Source organism: Humulus lupulus, chromosome 2, assembly GCF_963169125.1.
Source record: "Humulus lupulus chromosome 2, drHumLupu1.1, whole genome shotgun sequence".
Lineage (NCBI taxonomy): Eukaryota > Viridiplantae > Streptophyta > Magnoliopsida > Rosales > Cannabaceae > Humulus > Humulus lupulus.
In genome coordinates this window covers 283,904,022-283,926,536 of record NC_084794.1, presented here as the reverse complement: position 1 = coordinate 283,926,536, position 22,515 = coordinate 283,904,022, and the positions used below count along the sequence as shown (strand labels likewise).

At 37.9% G+C, this 22,515-nt stretch overlaps 2 protein-coding genes across 2 annotated transcripts; one reads left to right on the top strand and one right to left on the bottom strand.

The window, feature by feature from the left end:
• The first annotated feature begins 4,803 nt into the window (after positions 1-4,803).
• On the top strand, positions 4,804-6,532 carry LOC133815600 (uncharacterized). Its single transcript, XM_062248418.1, has 4 exons — positions 4,804-4,840; positions 5,120-5,786; positions 5,870-5,988; positions 6,099-6,532. The coding sequence occupies exons 1-4, from the start codon at positions 4,804-4,806 to the stop codon at positions 6,530-6,532; spliced, it is 1,257 nt and encodes a 418-aa protein (XP_062104402.1).
• Positions 6,533-6,677: 145 nt separating this feature from the next.
• Positions 6,678-9,623, bottom strand: LOC133815599 (uncharacterized). Its single transcript, XM_062248417.1, has 6 exons — positions 9,588-9,623; positions 8,520-9,416; positions 7,885-8,425; positions 7,576-7,820; positions 6,990-7,495; positions 6,678-6,908 (listed from the first exon to the last, which is right to left on the bottom strand). Exons 1-6 carry the CDS (start codon positions 9,621-9,623, stop codon positions 6,767-6,769), a joined length of 2,367 nt encoding a protein of 788 aa, XP_062104401.1. The 3' UTR covers positions 6,678-6,766.
• Positions 9,624-22,515: the final 12,892 nt, after the last annotated feature.

Sequence of the window (22,515 nt, the reverse complement as noted above, 5' to 3'; positions counted from 1 at the left end):
ATGCTGAATACTTGTTATTGGATATTGGACATGTGGTATATGTTGGTGGCATGGCTTACCTGTGTATGGCGCTGACTTATTAGTCAGAATCGACAATGGTGCCAGATCCGTCTGTGAAGCTGTGACTTATCAGTTAGGTTCACCACGGGCTGAGCACTGGTCGCGTTTTACCGACCCAAGGGTCAAAAGTGGCAGTGCGTTGTGAACGCCGGGCCGATTAAAGATTAGATCTAATCGAGACCGGCATTGAATGACTCATATGGGGTATTAATGCCGGACTGACCAGAAGGTCAATGAGAACTATAAGCGCTTGCCTGGTCCACAACCAGATGACTATAGCCAAGGTATATGACCCCGGTGACTGTTTGTCACATGGCTAAGGGACGTTGTCCATAGTTTCGACTCTAGAGTCGTGAGGAAGGTTATGTTGGTGACTAATCACCTTGCACCTGTCCTAACCAAGCTTATGAAAGAATCTCTTATCAGTTGAGCCCTGGTGACCCTATCGTCACATGGCTAGAGGGAGTGATGCTCACTATCGTGACTTTTGGCTATTGTCACCTATCTGTATGGACCGTTGGTTCTGGATGGTTACTTTGGTTATTGTTGATATTGTATCATGATATATTATGTTTTCTTGCTGGGCTTCGGCTCACGGGTGCTACGTGGTGCAGGTAAAGGCAAGAGGAAGTTGGACCATCCTTGAGTTGGAGAGCTTAGGTGATGACGTGTACATATGCAGCTGCTCGTCTGCCACGGCCGAGGTTTAAAGGGGAACTAGGGCTGAACCCTGTTTTGCCGCTTAGAACGGCCTGTTGTATATATTTTCTGTAATAAACTCTGAAACTTTATTTTCGGGATCCCAATGTATATATTAAACGTTCTAGTGAAACGTTACAACTTATCCAAAATGTTTAATCCCTAAACCGCTAATCATACTTAGTTCACGATTTTGGCCAAATGACTCGATTAGCGAGTTTAGCACTGTTTACAAGGCACACCGTAACGGTCCCTGGAGTTGGGGCGTTACACACATATTTTGGGTAGTTACTCTTTTTGTGAATAAAATTAATGGCTTTAAATGCCTATAATCAGATATAAAAAGAAACGTCCCCTGAAGACCAGGGGACGTATAACTGACCAAATAATATCCCACGATTCTAGGGGATTTACAGTAATAAATAAGGATTACATCTCGTATTTACAACACTTATAGATATTCAAGGTAGCTATCATATATCTCTAAGCCCTTAGCTTCCCAGGTTTCTCGTCAGCTCCTGAGCTAGAGACATCTCCCGAGGTCACATGGCTTGCGAGATCATATGTGCGTCGAGCTCGGGACCCCTGATCCGAGGTCGTCCCTGAAGATGGATGCGTCTCCGGAGCTACCTTTCGAGATCATGAATACTCCGAGGTCACCATATTTGAGGTCGTCCGTCCCTTACAGGCTCGATATTTAATCCTGGAGCATACTTCCAACCTTATTAGTCCACTTGTTTATGAATCCAACTTTCGAGGTCATATTTAACATAGCTCGAAATCTGGGTATAACATGTATATTGTAGCTATTTAGAGCATCCTGCAATTTTTCAGAAAATTCCAAATAGTTTACAGTACCGAAAACTAGGTTCAAACATGTTGTTATATGCGTGACTAATTTTTTTTATACGAGTGGAAAACAACATGTTTGAACATAGTTTTCGGTACTGTAAACTATTCGGAATTTTCTAAAAATTTGCAGGATACTCTAAATAGCTACAATATACACGGTCATAAAAAAAAAAGTTGCGCCGAAAACTGTTCACGGGTCAAAAAACACTGAGAGCCCTACCATTGGGCTTAAAGTGAAGCCCCTATAGAAGAATTGTCATATTTATATATATATATATATATGTGGGGAATTTTCTTATGGGGACTTCACTTTAAACCTTACCAGTGGGGCTCTTAGTGTTCTCGACCCTTGAACAGTTTTCGGCACGGTTTTTTTTATGACCGTGTATATTGTAGCTATTTAGAGCATCCTGCAAATTTTCAGAAAATTCCGAATAGTTTACAATGCCGAACACCAAGTTCAAATATGTTATTGCACGAGTGACTAATTTTTTTTATGTGCGTAGAAAGCAACATGTTTGAAACTAGTTTTTGGTACTGTAAACTATTCGAAATTTTCTGAAAATTTGGAAGATGCTCTAAATAGCTACAATATACACGGTCATAAAAATAATCGCGTCGAAAACTATTAACGGATTGAGAAACACTGAGAGCCCTACCGGTAGGGCTTAAAGTGAAGCCCTTATAGGAGAATTTTCACGAGTTGTAAACACTGAGAGCCCTACCGGTAGGGCTTAAAGTGAAGCCCCTATAGCTACAATATTATGAAAATTATCCTATAGGGGCTTCACTTTAAGCCCTACCGGTAGGGCTCTCAGTGTTTACAACTCGTGAACAGTTTTCGGTGTGATTTTTTTTTATGACCGTGTATATTGTAGCTATTTAGAGCATCCTACAAATTTTCATAAAATTCTGAATAGTTTACAGTACCGAAAACTAGTTTCAAACATGTTGTTGCACGCGTGACTAATTTTTTTTTTATGCGCGTGGAAAACAACATATTTGAACCTAATTTTTGGTACTGTAAACTATTTGGAATTTTCTGAAAATTTGCAGGATGCTCTAAATAACTACAATATACACGGTCATAAAAAAAAGTCGCACCGAAAACTGTTTACGGGTAAAAAAACACTGAGAGTCCTACTGGTAGGGCTTAAAGTGAAGCCCCTATTGAAAAATTATCCAAAATATATAAATATGTATAAATATATATATATATATATATATAAACCCTCCAAAGTCGATTATCCATACATACATCTGTGTATACAAACTCACAATCATTTATAAGTTATATTATAAGGGAAATTTTACCCTTTATGCATCATAATATATTTAATTTTTTTTAAATGACAACATAAAAATTCTCCCCATATTATGCCCCCTCTTATATTTTGGACACAAATACCCTCCTCCCCTCCTCACTCTCTCTATCTCTTTCTCTCATCCCTCACCATTTTTTCACAGTTCAAAGGTGGAACGGATTGGAAGTTTATTGGCGTTTTTAAGAGAAAAAATCATGGGTAAGTATCATTTCATTAATTTACTTATGAATATGAAATGCCATAGTTAGATATTAGATTTGAACTGTTCCGCAGTTGAGTTTGTATTTTTTTCTACAACTTTTGAACTGTTCTTCGGATCGGATCTGAGATTTCCAAAATCGATAGTACATCGATGCTCCATCGATTCCCCATCGATTCCATGTCGATGCTAATGCGAACATCTAAATTAGATGATATTTTCGATGTAATATCGATGGTGTATTGATGTTGCATCGATGTCATATATGTTGATTTGGTTCAGCGTCGATATGGCATCGATGTGGCATCGATATTACATCGAAATTGAATCGCATACATAGGGCAACCATCAGCATCGATGCCACATCAATTCTACATCGATTCCATATCGATACTGAGGCAAATTTCGACGTTAGTGTCGATGTAATATCGATGGTGTATCGAAATGCCATCGATGCCATATATGACATCGATGGCATTTCGATACACCATCGATATTATATCGATACTGAGGAAAATATATAATTTTGATGTTGGTATCGATGATGTATCGATGGTGGTATCGATGTTGAATCGATGCCATATATGTTTATTTGGTTCAGCGTCGGTAAGGCATCGAAATGGTATCGCATCGAAATGGCAACCATCAGCATCGATGATGCATCGAAATGTCATCGATGTGGCATCGATTTTGAACTACAATACAGATTTTCATAGGCATCGATTTACCATCGATTCTTCATAGATTACACTTTATTTTTATAATTTTCTTATGTTTTTTTTTTGTAAATTTGCAGGTTCCAGAGTTAATATAATTGTTTCTTACAACGGTGTTTGGGAACAGAAAGGAGAAAAATGGAATTTCAAAGCTGGTTCGAACACTATAATACATGTACCAATTGATGTTGGTTACATAGAACTATTGGAGAAGTTGTATTCAAAGTTGAAAGTGGATAGGTTTTTGTTTGACTTAAAGTTGGAAGTGTCGTTTACATGCAATGATTTTAGTGTAGATCCCATTGAAATCACAGATGATGAAGGAGTTAGTGCTCTTATTCTTGAAAATTCAAAGTCCTTAAAACATCGGGTTCCTTTATGCGTTAGTTCGATTGCAAAGAACATTGCTCTTATTGATCCATCTCCTAGAGCGAGTGTTAATATGGAAAATCATAATCAATCATGCACGGCTATTCCACAAACAGCTACTGGGCCAAGTGTATGCATGGGAGGTCCTAGTCATAATGAAACTTTTTTTCCCCCAACAAATCTCCCGCATGATGATGGGTATGAGTATGAGCCTTATGTCAATGACGATCCAGTTGCCCTTTTTGGTGATGATGATGAAAGAGTTGAGGGGTGCAGTAGTTCTGATGATAACTCAGAGGATCAGTTGTCGATGCTACATGTGGTTCAAGTAGATAATTTAAATGTACGACCATTGCCAAGTCGTCAAGAAAGCCAAGGACAGAGGACTGCTGGATCAGAGAGCAGTCGTCCAACTACACAAGATGATGGAAATAGATGGAGTTCTCCAGCGTATACTGCTGAAGATATCCCATGCCCCTCTTATGTTATCCCCACGTTATCTGGGGTGAGTTGTGGAGTAATAGAAGTTGGGAAAGTTTTTTAGAACAAGTTAGAGTTGAAGACGAAGGCACACTTGTATGCAATGAAGCAGAACTTCGAGTTTGTAGTGAAGAAGTCAGGTACTGAAGTTTGGTATATCACTTGCAAGGATCCTGATTGTGGGTGGAGATTGAGGGGGAAGAGAATTCCTAAATTTGATATGTTCGAGATAACTCGTTTCACCAACAAACACACTTGCTCACTTGACCTCCGACATAAAGGCCATCGCCAAGCTGCACCTTGGGTTATTGGTCATTGCATAAAGAAAAAATATCAGACTGGATCGAATGCGTACATGGCAAACAACATAAGAGAGGACATTAAGAATGATTATGACATTGAGTTGTCATATGGAAAAGCTTGGAGATGCCGAGAGAAGGCTTTTTCTTATGTCAGAGGGACACTGGAAGCATCCTACCAGAAGTTACCATCGTACTTGTTCATGCTTCAACAGAAAAATCCCGGGACGTTGACAGATTTTGTCACTGAGGAAGATCGATTCAAATATTGCTTTTTCTCACTCGGAGTTAGTAGAAGAGGGTTTCGTACATGTCGTCCTGTGTTATGTGTGGACGGTACCTTTTTAAAGACAAAATACGGTGGGCTGATGTTATGTGCAGTCGCACTGGATGCAAAAAACCATCTATATCCAGTTGCATTTGGTATTGTGGATAGTGAGAATCATGATTCTTGGAAGTATTTCATGTCAAAGCTAAAAGAAGCGATTGGGGAAGTCGAGGACCTGGCGTTTGTATCTGACAGGCATGCAAGTATTACACATGCCTTGGAAACTATTTTCCCCGATGCCTATCACGGTGCTTGCTACCACCACATTAGTATGAATGTGGTTGCTAAATTCAAGACTGATCATTGTCATGTGTTGATGTATAATGCGGCATATGCTTTTAGGAAATTCGAGTTCCACGCTAACTTCGAACAAATTAAATCAAAAGACCCAGCCATTGCTCAATACCTAGAAGGAATGGGTTTTGATAAGTGGTCCCGTGCTTACTTTCCTGGAAATAGGTATGTCATTGTCAATTGTATTTTAATTTTTGAAATCTTCTAAATGTATGTTACTATTAAATTTTAGTTTTCCTGGATACTAGGTATAATATAATGACAAGCAATTACGCTGAAAGTTTCAACAATAAGACCCGGGATGCTAGGAGCTTTCCGATAACTACATTCGTCGAATTTATTCGCTTCACACTACAGTCCTGGTTCTGTAATAGGAGAGAAACTAGCGAGAAGACAACTACCACTCTTGCACCGACCTATGAGAAAAATTTGGTGGATATGGCTGAGAAAGCTCGATTCTTGATTCCTTTGCAATAGGGAGGCATGAGTTCCATGTGTTAGATGGTGAGCTGAATGGTGAAGTCGACCTCCTGAATAAGACATGCACATGCGGCGTGTTTCAGATTATTGGTATCCCATGTGCTCATGCACTATCTGGATCCCTTAAGCGAGGGGTGAACTTTTATTCGTTGTGTTCAGATTACTATAAAATTGAGACATGGAGGTCCTCTTACACAGAATCTATATATCCTACTGGTAACGAGGAAGAGTGGATTGTTCCACATGACATTATGACAATAACAGTGAGAACACCTGCGCAGAAAAACCCGGTTGGTCGTCCAAAGAAGAAACAAGGTAGGCCTAAGACAAAACGCCATCCTTCCAATGGAGATAAATTGGTTGTTCCACGCAAGTGCAGCACTTGTGGAGGTCTAGGCCATAATAGGGCAACTTGTAAAGTTCGTGTTTGAAATTTATGGCATCAATGTTAAACTTTTTATTTGGGTACTAATGGTCTTTGTTACTCTTTTTATTTGTGTATTGATGGACTTTGTTACTCTTTTTATTTGTGTATTAATGGACTTTGTTACTCTTTATATTTGTGTATTAATGGACTTTGTTAATCGAAACGACATTTTTTATATACAATACTAAGGAGAAATATACTATTGTGTGTCATCGAAATCAAAATAAATGTTCTAACATCAAGGGTACACATTCTCATAAAAAATGTCGATGCATAATTTATCCCTGAAGTACTGAATGTTGTCCTCGATGGCATATGATAAGGGAATGTCTCCAAGAATGAACTCCAAGTGTTTGATGGCGAATACACCGCAATCTCCGCTGAAACCAAGAAATCTTTATTGTGAGTGTATTGAAAATTAAAGGAGAACATTATTGAAAATCTGAATTTAGTACGTCTACCTGGTTCTAGACTGTGGGACAATATCAGTGGACATGCGCCGCCAATCAAAGTTTGGAACGGTGATCTTCGGTCTAGCTATTTTTAACTTGGGGTGTCCTTTAAACATACCAGAAGCGTTGAGTAAAGATGGAAGCATCCTAGTCCAAGGCTCCATCAACTCAGACAACTTATAATGGCTAAAGTTAGAATGATCTGAGTCAAATACAGTGATCATCCAATCAGCGAAATTTATTTCGCAAAGGACCCAGTGCCGATTTTCCATGCACCAGTGGAAGTAGACCTCGTTGCAATCACCCCAAGGCTTCTTGTACTTTTTGGCATCTCCTTTCAGGAAATCAAGAATGTCCGAGTCCCATTGGTAAGTCCTGCCATTTTTCTTGAATTCCTCGTATCTGGCAGGAATATATTGTGCAAATGATGAATCAAGTACGGTGGCTTTCACGGGGTACGTCTTCGGCAACTCAAAAAGACGTCTCCGTATAAGATAATTCGCAGCGTCGAGATGCTGCAAATAAATAGAGTAACGTTAAGGAAGAGTGGATTGTTAAAATGAGATAAATGTTCTAACAAACATAAGAGACTTACAGTTTCTGCCAACCATTCTTTTGCCACCTTCAACTTCAAGAACCAAACAGGGGTCCCATCACAACATTCCAACTTCCTCGGTCTGCTGTTATCAATCTCACCGAGTACCCATCGGTTAAAAGTTGTCAACATATCTTGATCCAACACCTTTAAAGGAAGGATCGTAACTGGGTCCTTGAACTTTGGTTTCTTGGCTGCTGGAGTATAGTCCTCGTACCTTACTGGTCTCTGTCTAGTACGCTTACCTGTAAAGGAGCAATTAGTATCTAATCTTTTTAAAACAAAAAGAAACCCATGGATTAGTCGTACCTAAGACCGTCTGCACTGGCTGAGAAGGTGTGGCTTCTCCAACAGAAGGCTCGTAACATGAGGGGAGAATGTCGTACTCTACATCATCTGTTGGAGTGGGTGCATGAGTATGTGCAGGAGTAGGTGCAGGAGTAGGTATACTACCTAGTGTTGCCAGCTTCTCTAATATGACTTCTTGATTTTTAAGGACGATACCTAGAGTGGCCTTAACATCGTCCACTGCACCTGATAGTCTGGCTATCTCACCCAACACCTCCTCATAAGCCCCCGGAGCAGGAGCAGGAGCAGAAGTAGGTTCTGTACTAGTATCTGGAGCAGACTCTGTCGGGGCATCCTCCACAAATATGCCAGCCTCAACGGCTATCTCAGCCACCGCAACAGCCTCTGCCTCAGGATCGTAAAGTCTTCCATCCTCTGGTGCAGGCTGGATCATATTCTGCAGCATCGCATACCTAGGAGCACCCCCCTCTGTCCTCTGATATACGGCATCAAAGAAGTCTCGCTCATTTGGTCGAGGCCTTAGGATAGAAATGCATGACAACTGTAATGGAAACACAACAATCAAATTAGAAATGACATAAGTTGATTAGTATAATTCAAAATTTCTTGAATTATTTAAATGTTTTATAACTTACATGTCTCCTCGCAAGTACATCCTTCAAATGCAAATGCTTCGGCTGGCCTATGCTCTCCCACTGTAACATCCTAGGGAACTTGAATCCACAGGGCTTGGCATGTTCCTTCTGTAAATCAAGAATCGTCTCGTACGCCCAATATTGCAAGGCTGGTGGATACCCCTTGCAAGTGTACTTTGCCTCCACCTTAAAACCCTTAGAAGACTCCGCCTCAATGATCTTCTTCGCCTTCTTACCTGGTATTGTACCACCAATCGCTTTCATATCTCTATTGAATTGTTTCACAGTTGTATCGAATGAAAGGGATCCCCATGGATACTTCTCAAAATAATCTAAATCCTCGATCATCGACAATGAATCTCGCCAAATAGCATTGTCGTTCTCAGCGCCCAATAGTATCCCCTCCACAAAGTAAACCAAACCGAGCTTGTACAAATCATCAGGTACATCGCACATACTAAAAGCTCGTTCCAAGATACTGAACCGAATGTCTTTTTCGGGTTCCACACTGAAATATGTATCAACTAGGCGGGAGGAAGTAATGTGAGGTTCAATGTCAACGGCAAGTGGTGGACAGGAGCAGCTCAGGCCGGTGATAATGGCGAACTCGTGCACCCCAAACTTACATAAGTTTGGGCCCATCAAGAAGTGCACCTCATCGCCACGCGGAGACTTGACCTTCCGCAAAAGTAGTGTGTGAACCAATGCCCCAGAGAACGAAAAGGGAGGGGCTGTGAAGAATGGTCCAAAAACAGACTCATTCACCCTCCCCAACAATCCATGCTCCTCAAATCTTTTCTTCAATTTTGTTAACCTCCCGGAACCCCTATAGGTCATACGACCGACATAATGATCCTCCATAGGGATCTTAAGTGGTGGGATACGTTTGGGTGGCATCTGCAAAATATCAAAAAAAAAAAAAGAATTAGTTGAATTTATAAAAAATACTCAATCTTTTGTTCAGCATCGAAATGGGCTCGATGTACCATCGAAATAGCATCGATGGAGCATGGAATCGATGCCATATATGTTCAGCATCAATATGGCATCGATGTGGCATCGATAAACCATCGTTTGACATCGATTATGCATCAGTATCGACATGGCATCGATGTAGCATCGATGTAGCATCGATGTAGAATCGATGCTACATCGATGTAGAATCGATGCTACATCGATGTAGCATTGATGGCCTTTCGATGGTACATCGATGCAGCCTTTCGAGTCCACATCGATGCTCCATCGATGCCATGTCGATGCTGATGCGAACATCCAATTGAGATGTTATTTTCGATGGTGTATCGATGTCAAATCGATGCCATATATGTTCAGCATCGATATGGACTCGATGTCGCATCGATTATACTTCAGTATCGATTATGCATCGATTATGAAAGAATCGACATGGCATCGATATACCATCGATGGAGAATCGATGGAGCATCGATTACTCACTGTATGTCATCGATGGTGCATCGATGGAGAATCGATGGAGCATCGATGGAGAATCGATGTGGAATCGAAAGAACATCGACCCACAAAATTTTTGCAGAATTTGCAGAATGCACATAGAATCAAACACATTTTAAGCTACATTTTTTGCAAAATAAAGATTAACAATCAAACCCATTTCATCGATTTATACATTACGATTCAATTTTTTTTTTAAAAAAAGACATGAAAACCGAATGTCTTACCTTACCGTGGCCGGAGATGGAGAAGACGGTGGCGACGGCGACTGTGGGGAGAGAGAGAGCTTCGCCTGAGATGGTGAGAATGTGACCCGAGAGAAAATAATGAGATAGAAATGAGAGAGTTTGGCTGGGAAGAGGAAAGAATTTGGTTTGGCTGGGAAGAGGAAAGAGTTCGATTTGGCTGGGAAGAGAGAAGGTGATGGGTCTTGATATGGGTATTTTTGTCCAAAATTTTAAAATGGCATATATATGAGAGATTATTTTATGGTGGCATTTAAAAAAAATTAAGTATGTTATTACACATACTGTCTAAAATTTCCCTATTATAATTAGGTAGCCCATACCCAATTAGCCCAAATGCCCAAATAGACTATACACGTTGGCCACATTTAATAAAGACAAGAAAAGGAAAAATCAAATAAGACAAAACAAAAAAATGTCAATGAAACGTAGTCTTGACGTTTGTCATGGGTATCAAGTCTTTGTCTTTGTCTAAAAAAGTTACAGTCTAAAAAGCTTTGTTTTGTCGGTTTCTTTCATCAGAGATCACTGGATTTCATTGTTCCATCGGTTGATATAGGAGTTTTTCTGGTTCGTCTTAATCTCAATGGAGGACCCCAATACGTTGGTTCCAAGAATGAATACAATCAATCTGGCAGAGGAGGATGAAGGTGAACTCGATTTACAGGGCAGTAACGTAGAAAATGAAGAAGTGGAGCCAGGTTTCAACTGGAAAATGGCGCTGATAGGCCGATTCATTCAAACGGGGTCCCTTGATTTTCCTTCTATGCAACAGACCCTAGCATCAATATGGAGACCTGGGAAGGGAGTTTTCATCAAGGAGCTGGATAGTAATAGATTCTTATTCCAGTTTTGCCACGAACTGGACATCAAGTGGGTAGTGGAAGGTAGTCCCTGGTACTTTAACCGCAAAGCCCTCATAATCTCTCGTATGAACCAAGATGGAAATCCACGATGCGTTCCTCTAAATGCTCTGGACATGTGGGTTCAAATCCACGATTTACAAGCGGGTTTCAGAACGGCAAGTGTGCTAAAGGCAGTGGGCAGTTATATAGGAATATTTGTGGATCTGTGCCCAAAAAACTTCCAGGGTGGTTGGCAAGAATACATGCGCATCAGGGTCAAGGTTAATCTGGATGTTCCATTAAAGAGGAGGATGCGTATTAAAAAATCGGCAACCGAGTGGTTTTGGATCAACTTTAAGTACGAAAATGTTCCAACTTTCTGTTTCATCTGCGGTCTTCTGGGTCACTCTGAACGATTCTGCCCCCGCCGATTTGATACTCCGGAGGAAGAACTCGTCCAACCATACGGGGAATGGATGCGCGCCCCACTTCGCCGACAAACCAAGTTGATCGGAGCACAGTGGCTCCGAACTAGCATATCTCCAGACCAGTTGCCCCACACCACGGCTGACTCTTCGCCCGTTACTGCTACCAGACCAGATCCCCCAGCTGTTGCTTCGCCAGAAATCTCGCTCGAGATCCACGGTTACAGCCCCACTCCTCAAGATCCCACAAATCGTGGGCATTCATTTATGCAAATTGGGGAAACTGCTTCGCCTCATAGTCAACTTAATCCCATCCCTCAAAATACTGAGATGGCACGTGAGCTCCAAGGTACAGCACATGGGACTATTATTATTGAAACAAAAAAGAGAAGAACGTTGGATGATGTGGGCCGTGAAGGGTCTTCTTCTCATGAAGTCAACCGGGTCACTCTGATGGGTCGCGAGAAAGTGGGCCGGGATGGAATGGGCTCTCATGGAATGGATATTGCTACTGAGTTGAACCGCGGAGATGATAATAATCTGACCACTGGAATCGTCGACGAGAACAGTAGCATGCATGTTGTTCATCACGATCATCAACCTTCATCGATCTCAAAAAACTTGGATATGGCGGGCACCGTCTCTTGGTCCCGCCAAGAATTATGAGTACTATCAGCTGGAATTGCCGCGGGCTTGGGTCCCCGTGGATCGTTCAATTCCTTAAGGAGATAGTTCTCCAAAAGAAACCCAATTTTATATTTCTTTGCGAAATTCTATGTAAGAAAGACAAAGTTGACAGAATAAGGAGCACTTTGGGGTTCGAAGGAATGATAGTAGTGGACGCCCAAGGTCATAGTGGAGGTCTTGCGATTTTATGGAGATATAAGGATGAGGCTCAATTATTATCTTTTGGCAAGAATCATATTGATGTTGTTATCACCACCAAGAACAGGCCATCTCACCGCCTAACAGGGGTCTATGGCGAGCCTAATCGCTCTAGGCGTGCTTCAACTTGGAGACTTCTTCGTCACCTCGCAGATTCGCCTGCTTTGCCTTGGTGTGTTATAGGAGACCTTAACAACACTCTCACGATTGCAGACAAGAGAGGAGGCCGTCCTTATCCATCTTGGTTGTTACAGGGTTTTCAAGAAGCTATCACTGACTATGGTCTAGTTGACATGGAATTATCTGGTTACCAATTTACTTGGGAAAGAGGTCGTGGATCTGACCATTGGGTAGAATGCAGATTGGATCGCGCCCTGGTTAACTCTGATTGGCTTCATGTTTTCCCTCGATCTATCCTCATCAATATGGAGATTTCCACCTCAGATCATTGTCCTCTTCTACTTGATCCTGCGCCAGTCTCTAACCCTCCTCCCAGAAGACCATTCAAGTTTGAGAATGCTTGGCTTAGGGAACCCATGTGTGGCAGAATTATCGAGGAAGTTTGGTGGAAAGATAGAGCGGTACCAGTACTAGATAAATTAGCCCTTTGTGCTGAAGCTTTGCAAGAGTGGGGTAAGCACATAACTGGCAATTTCAAACAGCGATTGGATAGATGCAAGGCAACAATTAAGAGACTGAAACCTTTCAGAGATCAAAGATCTACCCAGAAGTATGAAGAGGCTAGTAAAGAGCTATTCGAAATCCTGACCCAAAAAGAAGTGTTTTGGAGACAACATTCCAAACAATTATGGTTGAGAGAAGGCGACCACAACTCCAAGTACTTTCATGCTACTGCTAGAACCAGGAGGCGTACAAATAACATTCACTCTCTGCGCAATGAGTCTAATCAAATTGTTGAGTGGAATAATGGTCTCCAAGAGCTAATGGTGGAATACTTTCAGACACTGTTTAAGTCCACTGTTCCGTGCTGGGCCCCTGTTGTTAGATGTATTACTCGGGCTATTACTCCTGATCAGAATCTAGCGCTTCTGTCCCCTATTGAGGAAGAGGAGGTGAAAGCTGCAACCTTCCAGATGCATCCTGACAAGTCTCCCGGACCTGACGGTATGAGCCCTGGTTTTTATCAGAAATATTGGCATATTGTTGGGCCTGATGTAGTTAACGAGGTGCGTCGCTTTTGGAGAGAAGAAAAGTTTGATGATCGCTTGCCCCTTACAAACATTGTGCTTGTTCCTAAGAAAAAGAGCCCGCTGTCAATGTTGGATCTTCGTCCCATCTCGTTGTGCAACGTATTGTATAAGATTATTTCGAAAGTGCTAGCGAACAGATTAAAACAGGTGATTGACGACATCATTTCAGAGACTCAGAGTGCCTTTATTCCAGGTCGGTTAATCACAGACAATATTATGATTTCTTATGAGCTTATGCATTATATGAAGAGAAAGACCACAGGAAAACAAGGTTACATGGCCCTAAAGCTAGACATGAGCAAAGCATACGATCGTGTGGAGTGGGACTATTTACAGGCGGTCCTTCGTAAAATGGGCTTCGATGAGAAGCTGGTGAAGCTGTTTATGGTCTGTATTACCTCGGCAAGGTATCAGATTGCTCATGCTGGTAAAGTGTTCGGTCATATCATCCCAGAGAGAGGGTTGCGCCAGGGTGATCCATTATCCTCATATTTGTTTATTATTTGTACAGAAGGTTTTTCAGCTTTGTTACAGGAATATGAGGATAAAAAGCTACTTAATGGCATTCAGGTTGCTAGAGGTGCTCCTAAGATTTCTCACATGTTCTTTGCAGATGATAGCTACATCTTCTGTAAATCATCAACTTTGGAGGCACATCATGTTTCGCATCTATTGGACACCTTTGAGAGGGCTTCTGGACAGAAAATAAACTATGATAAGTCTTCTATTTTCTTCAGTAGAAATACACCGCCCCAGGACAGAGATACAATATGTGGTGATATGGGCATTCATGAGGCAGATGATAATAGTACCTACTTGGGGTTACCTAATATTTTGGGGCGTAACAAGTTAGTGATCCTAGGTTATCTCAAGGACCGCATTCGTAACCGAATCCAAAATTGGGAGAGTAAGTTGTTGTCTAAAGCAGGTAAGGAGATCCTATTGAAGACTGTGGCTCAAGCTCTCCCTAACTATGCTATGAGTGTATTTCTTCTCCCATTGGATACAAGCAGAGATATAGAGCGCTTAATGAATAGATATTGGTGGTCCTCCTCGTCAAAGAAGTCTAAAGGCATTCATTGGCAAAGTTGGAGTAAACTAAGTAAACCCAAGGAGTCGGGTGGCCTTGGCTTTCGTTCTTTACACAATTTTAACCTTGCCCTCCTCGGGAAACAGGGTTGGCGACTTTTGCAACAGCCCCATTCGCTAGTCAATCGGTTATATAAGGCAAGATATTATCCTCATGACTCCTTTTTGTTGGCCAAGCTAGGAGGTAGCCCGAGCTACATTTGGAGGAGCATAATGGCATCCCAAGATCTCATTCGGCAAGGGGCAGCTGTACGAATTGGGGATGGTAAGTCAGTCAATATATTGGAAGTCCCTTGGCTCCCTAATCCAGATCCGTATATCCACACCACTTCTAGTGTTTTAGTCAATAAAAAAGTCACCCAGTTAATGACGCTTGACCAAAGTGGATGGGATGAAGACTTACTACAAGATCTATTTCTGGATAGAGATATTAGAATAATTCGAAATATCCCAATTAAGACTAATGAAGCTGATACATGGTATTGGAAAATGGATAGGCTTGGGCATTATACTGTGAAAAGTTCTCACTTATTGATCCAAAAGAGAGAGTTGATAGAGGGGTCAGAAGAAGTTTCGGTATACTGGAAGAGATTGTGGAAATTAAGCATCCCTCCCAAAGTCCAAACCTTTCTTTGGCAGGCCTCAACTAGTTGTCTTCCCACTAAATGCAACCTTCAGTTAAAAGGAATTCCAGTGAATGATCTTTGCCCTTTCTGCAATATATGTCGAGAGACGATTCCCCATGTTCTTTTTTCTTGTTCTTTCTCTCAAGACTGTTGGAATCTTCTTGGTGTCCAAATTGTCCCAGATGACCCAGGCTCTTTTGTTGATCGATTTGCAAAGCTCCTGGACTATAACCATGCCGACAACCTCTTGCTCATACCCATGCTGTGCTGGGCGTTATGGAGATCAAGAAATAATCTCATTTGGAATCAAAAAGGAGCCGAGGCCCCTGAGATTGTGACTCTTGCCCGAGTCACCTTGGAACAGTGGAAGAACGCCCAGGATCGAGCTTTTGACCTTACGCTTGGATTCCTTCAGATCGCAGATGGAGCAGTCAAGTGGACGCCTCCTAGCCCAGGTACAATCAAAATTAATACAGATGCGGCTCTTTTTGTTGGTCCAGATCGCTTCTCCTTCGCCATTGTGGTTCGTAATCACGAAGGGGGTTTGTTGGAAGCCAAAGCAAAATGTCTTGAGGGATTAGTTGAGCCTGACTTTGCTGAGGTATTAGGGATAAGAGAGGCCCTTAGCTGGATAAAAGACAAGAATTGGCACAATGTTGTAGTGGAATCAGACTCGTTAGTGTCCATACAAGCTATTCGAAGTCCCACTGTCCTCCTTTCCTATTTCGGCAGAGTGGTTCAAGAATGCAGACAACTGTTGCTCGATCTCTCTCATCATGTTGTTTCTATCACATTTGTAAAACGATCTGCAAATGCTGTAGCCCACTCACTAGCAAGGTCTACTAGCATTATTTCTGATCGTATTGTTTCAGGGAGTGATATCCCTGTTGATTTGAAATTTGTTTTGTTGAACGATCTACTTGATTAATACAAATTCATATTTGTTGGCAAAAAAAAAATATGTTAGGGAGAAACTTCATCAAATATGTTTTTTTTTTTAAACTTTAAAAAATATGGTAATTTTTTTTAAAAAAAGTTTTTTATGACATATATTTTTTTAGATAAATACTTATTTGATATTTTATATTTTATTGAAATATAAATTTAAATTTTTTTATTTATTATAGTTATCAATCAATGTATCCTATTTATAAAAATTACTGATTGAGTTGAATTTTTAATATTCCTAAATTACCTCTAATTTTAATAATTTATCTTATTATTATTATTATATATTTTTGTTATTTTTAAATGATTTAAATATATTTGATAAATTAATAAAAAAATGTTTATTTAAAATTTAAAATAATTTTGATAAACAAAAATAAAAAATTTAATCCAAAAAATAATTAAAAATTCATTTCAAAATGAAAAATGATTTAAATTTAAATATAATACATTAATTAAGAAATAACTAAAATTAAATTAAGTTTTTAGATTTATTAAAACAAAAAGAAAAGGTTGGTGTTCGATAGTTCATCCCCTTCGTTACTTGTTGTTTCTAGAAAAAATTGAGATAGAACATACCCAAAATATCATTACTTAAGTTTACCGAAATGAGGAAAAAAATGAAATTTGTATCAATTGGTTATGATATTATACAAAACTAAAACATGAGTAACAGAGCAATAGCATTGTAAGGATTCTAGAGGCATTCCAAACCCAGCAGCTTGCCGACCTTACGAGTTTCACAAACCCAAAAGTTCATCAAATCAACCCACACAAGAAGGAGAAGAAGAACAACTCCCACAGAAGAAGAAGAAGAAGTAGAAGAAGAGAAGCTCCCGTCGACAAATCAGGCGCACAGACGATCGGAGTTCTCTTCCTCAGCTGTCGAATCTCGTCTTCTCCGGCCTCGACCCAAGCCACGAACCAAATTTGAATGCCATCGTCTTCCTCAGCCGTTAGATTTCGTCATCTTGCCCTACGTTTATGCCTGCTAGATCTGAAGAAGGAAACGATTCTTTATCATAACCCTGTTTTTTCATTCTTAGTTGCATTTTTTATATTTTTTTAGTTATAGTTAAATGATTTTTTAAAAAAAATATTTAATACATTTTAAATAAAATAATATCTATCATTTGATTTTTTATTTTTGTTTATTAAAATAATTTTAAAGTTGTAAGTAAACTTTGTTTTTTGACAAAACTTTTTTTATTAATATAGAAAATATATTTAAATTATTCAAAAGTAAAATATATATATAATAATAAGACAAATTATTAAAATTAGGGGTAATTTAGGAATATTAAAAATTCAAACACACTAAGGATACCAAAGTATGTAGTTTTTGCAAATATGAAGTATCAATTGATAATTATAAAAAACAAAGGGTACTAAATTTGTATTTCGATAAAATATAGACTACCAAATAAACATTTGCCTTATTTTTTTTTACATTATTTCTCATATATTTGTAAAATTTTATTTGTATACCATATTTTATCTTTTATACATTTTTAGTAGTTAGTTTTGATATATTTTGAGATTATTTTTATAATTTTAATCTATTTGTATTATTTTTTATCATTCATATTTTGTAAAATATTTTTTTACATAATTCTTTGAAAAAAAAAATATGAGACTTTCATCACCATACTTTTTATTCTTATTTCTTCTTCTTTTCTTCCATTTTTTTATCTTCTGCAATCAATATTTTATTCGTAGTAATTGGTTACTACTATGATTTTTTTTTTTTTTTTTTTTTTGTGATAGTAATCCCGTGTCACTGTCAATTTTTTTAGTGATGTATGGTAACATGTTATAACAATAAAAATTAGTTTTATTTTTAAGTGGTATTGTAGTAACTAGTTACAACTAAAAAAAAAAAAAAATTTAGTAATGTACCCTTATCAAAATATCAACTGAATTATAACTTGTTACTAAGTAAGATTTGGAAGAAAAAATGATATGAAAAAAATACACTAAATTGATCGTGAAGGTAACTAGTTACAGTTAAGTCTTAAAAAAAAATAGATATGAAAAAAAAAAAAAACCAGTTGCGATGGTAACTGATTACTTAGTCAGACTTAGAAACAAATAGAATCACAAATAAAAAAGTTAAATTGGTCATAATCGTAATTGGTTACATATTCAGATCTGAAAAAAAAAAAGAACCAATCGCCAAGGTGCCTGATTACTTAATCAGGTGTGAAAACAAAATCAGATCTAAATAAACAAATCTAAATTAATTATTATTGTAACTGGTTACAACTAGATCTAAAAAATATAGATATGAATAAAAAGAATTAGATGTCATTGTACCCAGTTATTTAAACAGATCTAAAAAAAAATCTCAGAAATCAAAACAGATCGTGACTGTAACTCGTTACAATTAGATTTAAAAGGGAAAAAAATATATATAAAGTGCAAATTCATATTTGAAATGGCAAAACTAGATGTGAAGAAGAAGAAGAAGAAGAAAGAGAATAAAAATAAAACTACATTTAAAGAAGAAGAAGAACCAGAGGGACGGAGGTACGTCCCTGTTAGGGGCGTAAGTGCGTCGTTGTCATTGTGAGCGGGGGTAACATCATTGGCGGAGGGCTAAGATGAGAGAACAAAATGGGGGAGGAGAGAGGAAGACACTGCTACAAAAAATGAAATTTGCGTGAGTTTCTAACTGCCACAATTGAGTTTTTGCGTCAGTTTTATATGTGACGCGGAATCCTATGATGCAAACCAGGCTGTCGTTTGCGTCAGGTGTACTATCACAAATCTGGCATTTGTGGCAGTTATTTAAACAGATCTAAAAAAAATCTTAGAAATCAGAACAGATCGTGACTGTAACTTGTTACAATTAGATTTAAAAGGGGAAAAAAAATTAAATATGAAGTGCAAATTCATATTTGAAATGACAAAACTAGATGTGAAGAAGAAGAAGAATAAAAATAAAACTACATCAAAAGAAGAAGAAGAAGAACCAGAGGGATGGAGGTACGACGCTGTCAGGGGCGTAAGTCCGTCGTTGTCATCGTGAGCGGGGGTAGCATCACTGGCGGAGGGCTAAGATGAGAGAACAAAATGGAGGAGGAGAGAGGAAGACACTGCTACAAAAAATGGAATTTGCGTGAGTTTCTACCTGCCACAATTGTGTTTTTGCGTTAGTTTTATATGTGATGCGGAATCCTATGATGCAAATCAGGCTAGCGTTTGTGTCAGGGGCACTGTCACAAATTTCACATTTGTGGCAGTGCCCCACTGATGCAAACGCCAGACATTTGCGTCAATGGGGCACTGTCACAAACGCCAGCCACAGTGAGAAAAGAGAGAAATGTCATGAGGAAAAGAAAAGAAAGAGTTTTGTGTATTTATGATTATGGTAATCTATTTTTTATATTATATGAAATTACCATATTTAATTTTTTTTTCTTTCAAAACTTTCCATATTTTGTAGAGAAACTATGTTTATTTTTCTCATATTTGTGTAAACTTCTCCTATGTTATTACAAAAAGTTGGAAAGGAGGAAAACGTTCAAACATTAAAGATAATATTGGAAGAAAAATTGGTTGACGAGGAGCTTGATCCATGCTTCTTATATAAGTATAGATATGTAATACGCAACACAATACATTAAACCCATAATTTAAATAAATCATATTTACCTAACAAAACTCGGTTATATTTTATTATTTAACATATTAATTAGGTAGGTAACCATTTGATACTCTGTGTTTTTGTAAAGTATCATTTTTGTACGTCATGTTTACAATAATGTTCATTTGGAGTACACTGTATTTTGAAATTGTACATATTAAGTACTTTAAACTCAAATTTAATTAATAAAATTTTATCAATTTAATTAACTCCTCTCAATTATGAGTCCTCAATTCAAATTTAATTACTTAATTATATATAACTGATGACAATTTAGTCATATTGATAAATTTTTATTTATCAAATCTGAGTCTAGGGTACCAAATATGCATGTTTTTAAAATACAGGATAAAAATATATGAGTATTATTGAAAAAAGAGGATACCAAAACGATACTTTTAAAAAACACATGGTACCAAATGAGTAAATTCCATATTAATTAAAATAAATTTGAATAATGTTAACATATTTATATAACATGAGAGTTTTAAGGGTAAATACTCATTTGATATCCTGTATTTTATCGAAATTCAGACTTTGTACCTTATGTTTTCAATTATATGTTCATCTGGTACTCTGTAATTTGAAATCGTACATATTTAGTAATCTGAACTCAAATTTGATCAATATGATCAAACTGGCCTCAATTATATGGGTTTCAAATTCAAATTTAATTACTTTATTACATATAATCAAGGACAATTTGATCATATTGATAAAATATTAAATATTAGATTTGAGTCCACGATACCAAATATGTAAAATTTCAAATTACAGGATACCAGTTAAGTATATTACTGAAAATACAAAGTACCAAGTCTATATTTCGATAAAAACACAAAATACTAAATGATTATTTACCCTAATTTTAAACATGTCAAAATTCACCTATTAAAATTTTGAATATTGTAAATATAATTAAAAATTAAAATAATAAACAAGCTATATTTTAAAATTAACATATTTAAGTTTAATTATGTCAATTAAATGAAATTGCTTTTGGGAAGAAAGTATATCTTGAAATGGATGTTTATTTTGTCTGCTTTATTTTCACTATATTTTTATTTTATATTTTCATTCAGTAATTTTTTTTTAATTAGACAAAAAAATCTTTACAATATAAATAATAATTTTTTCTTGACATTGAGAGATATAAGATTCAAATAATTAATATTGAGCTGCCTTTAATATATAATAATATATATAGATAAATTAGTAATAATAATAATAGCTCTCTTGTCATAATTGTTTCATACAAATAATTGATAAGATATTAACTACTGAAATTGGATTGAAATAGAATGACCATTTTCCAAAACAGAAGTCATTCCAAATATGGAATAACTATTTTGCCAACCTTATTAATAAAATTTTATTTTCAAAATTATCTTAAATTTTTTTTTTGGTAAGTAAGTCAATTTTATTGCAGCAAAAACAAACTTTACAACCAACAAACTCCTCAAAAGGAGCCAAAACAACAAAAGCCAAACCAAACTATACAACCTATACAAGTAAATGATCAAACCATTCTCTGTCTAACGATTTAAGTCTATCAGTGAGAAAGTTACTCACTCTCCTAGAAACATCTTGTTTAATAAGCAAAACTGTTCTATCAATATGTCTCACTTTGGATTCTCATAACACCTCATTTCGCATGCTCCAAATATGATAAGTCGCAGCAGCCAAGGCAGTGGCGAACACACTGCGCCTGAACCTGTTCAATCTATGACCACGAGCCAACCAACGTAACAATTTCTGAAGATTACAAGTCTTAACCTGCCAACCTAACCAATCGTTGATCATTTGCAAACAACTCTTGCTATAATGACAGTCAAAAAACAAGTGAGAAACATCTTCATTATTGCTCCCACAAACTAAGCAAAAAGGTTCAGAAATCACTCCAAACTGAACTAGTCTAGAGCAGGTCTTAAGTCTATTAAGTATAGCTAACCAAAGAATGAAAGAATGCTTTGGTATATTCATCTTATTCCACATAGATGAAGCCCAAAAACAAGGAACACAATCAGCCATACCTGAAATTTTTTTGTACACTTTAGCAATACTATACTGCTGTCCAATAAACTCTTGCATCATAAAATGTTGCTTTAAGACATTCTTGACAGAAATCACTTTCTTCCAGTACCAACTTGAAGAAGGGGGAGCCTCATAATCCCACCAATGTTCACCTCGAAGATACACTTCATGGATCCATTTAACCCATAAGTTCTCTTTATGAGTAGCCATGGCCCAAGAGTACTTTCCTATGGCTGCCATATTCCATATTTCAAAATTACGAATGCCCAACCCACCCTTCTTTTTACTTTTGCAAACCTCCTCCCAAGCAACACTACCCGGCCCCTCAAAACCAGCAAGCCCTTTCCAAAGATACACCCTACATATACTCTTAATTCTCTGAAAAACTCTTTTAGGCAGTAGCATGATCTGAGCCCACTAAGTATGGAGAGCAATAAGGATTGAGTTAATAAGTGTTGTCCGACCAGCAAAGGATAGAAATTTCAAACTCCAACAACGAATTCTAGCAACCATCTTCTCAATAAGCACTTCACAATCCAACGAGGAAATATTCTTGGCACAAATTGGCA

Bases quoted from the DNA above. Each gene is read 5' to 3' on its own strand.
- LOC133815600 (XM_062248418.1), top strand. From the start codon at position 4,804: ATGAAGCAGAACTTCGAGTTTGTAGTGAAGAAGTCAG. The intron at 4,841-5,119 runs GTACTGAAGTTT...CATATGGAAAAG, and splicing joins GTTTGTAGTGAAGAAGTCAG to CTTGGAGATGCCGAGAGAAG. The intron at 5,989-6,098 runs GTAATAGGAGAG...CCTTTGCAATAG, and splicing joins CACACTACAGTCCTGGTTCT to GGAGGCATGAGTTCCATGTG.
- LOC133815599 (XM_062248417.1), bottom strand. From the start codon at position 9,623: ATGTCGATACTGATGCATAATCGATGTCAAACGATG. The intron at 7,821-7,884 runs GTACGACTAATC...GCTCCTTTACAG, and splicing joins GCCAGTGCAGACGGTCTTAG to GTAAGCGTACTAGACAGAGA. The intron at 6,909-6,989 runs GTAGACGTACTA...TCTTGGTTTCAG, and splicing joins GTCCCACAGTCTAGAACCAG to CGGAGATTGCGGTGTATTCG.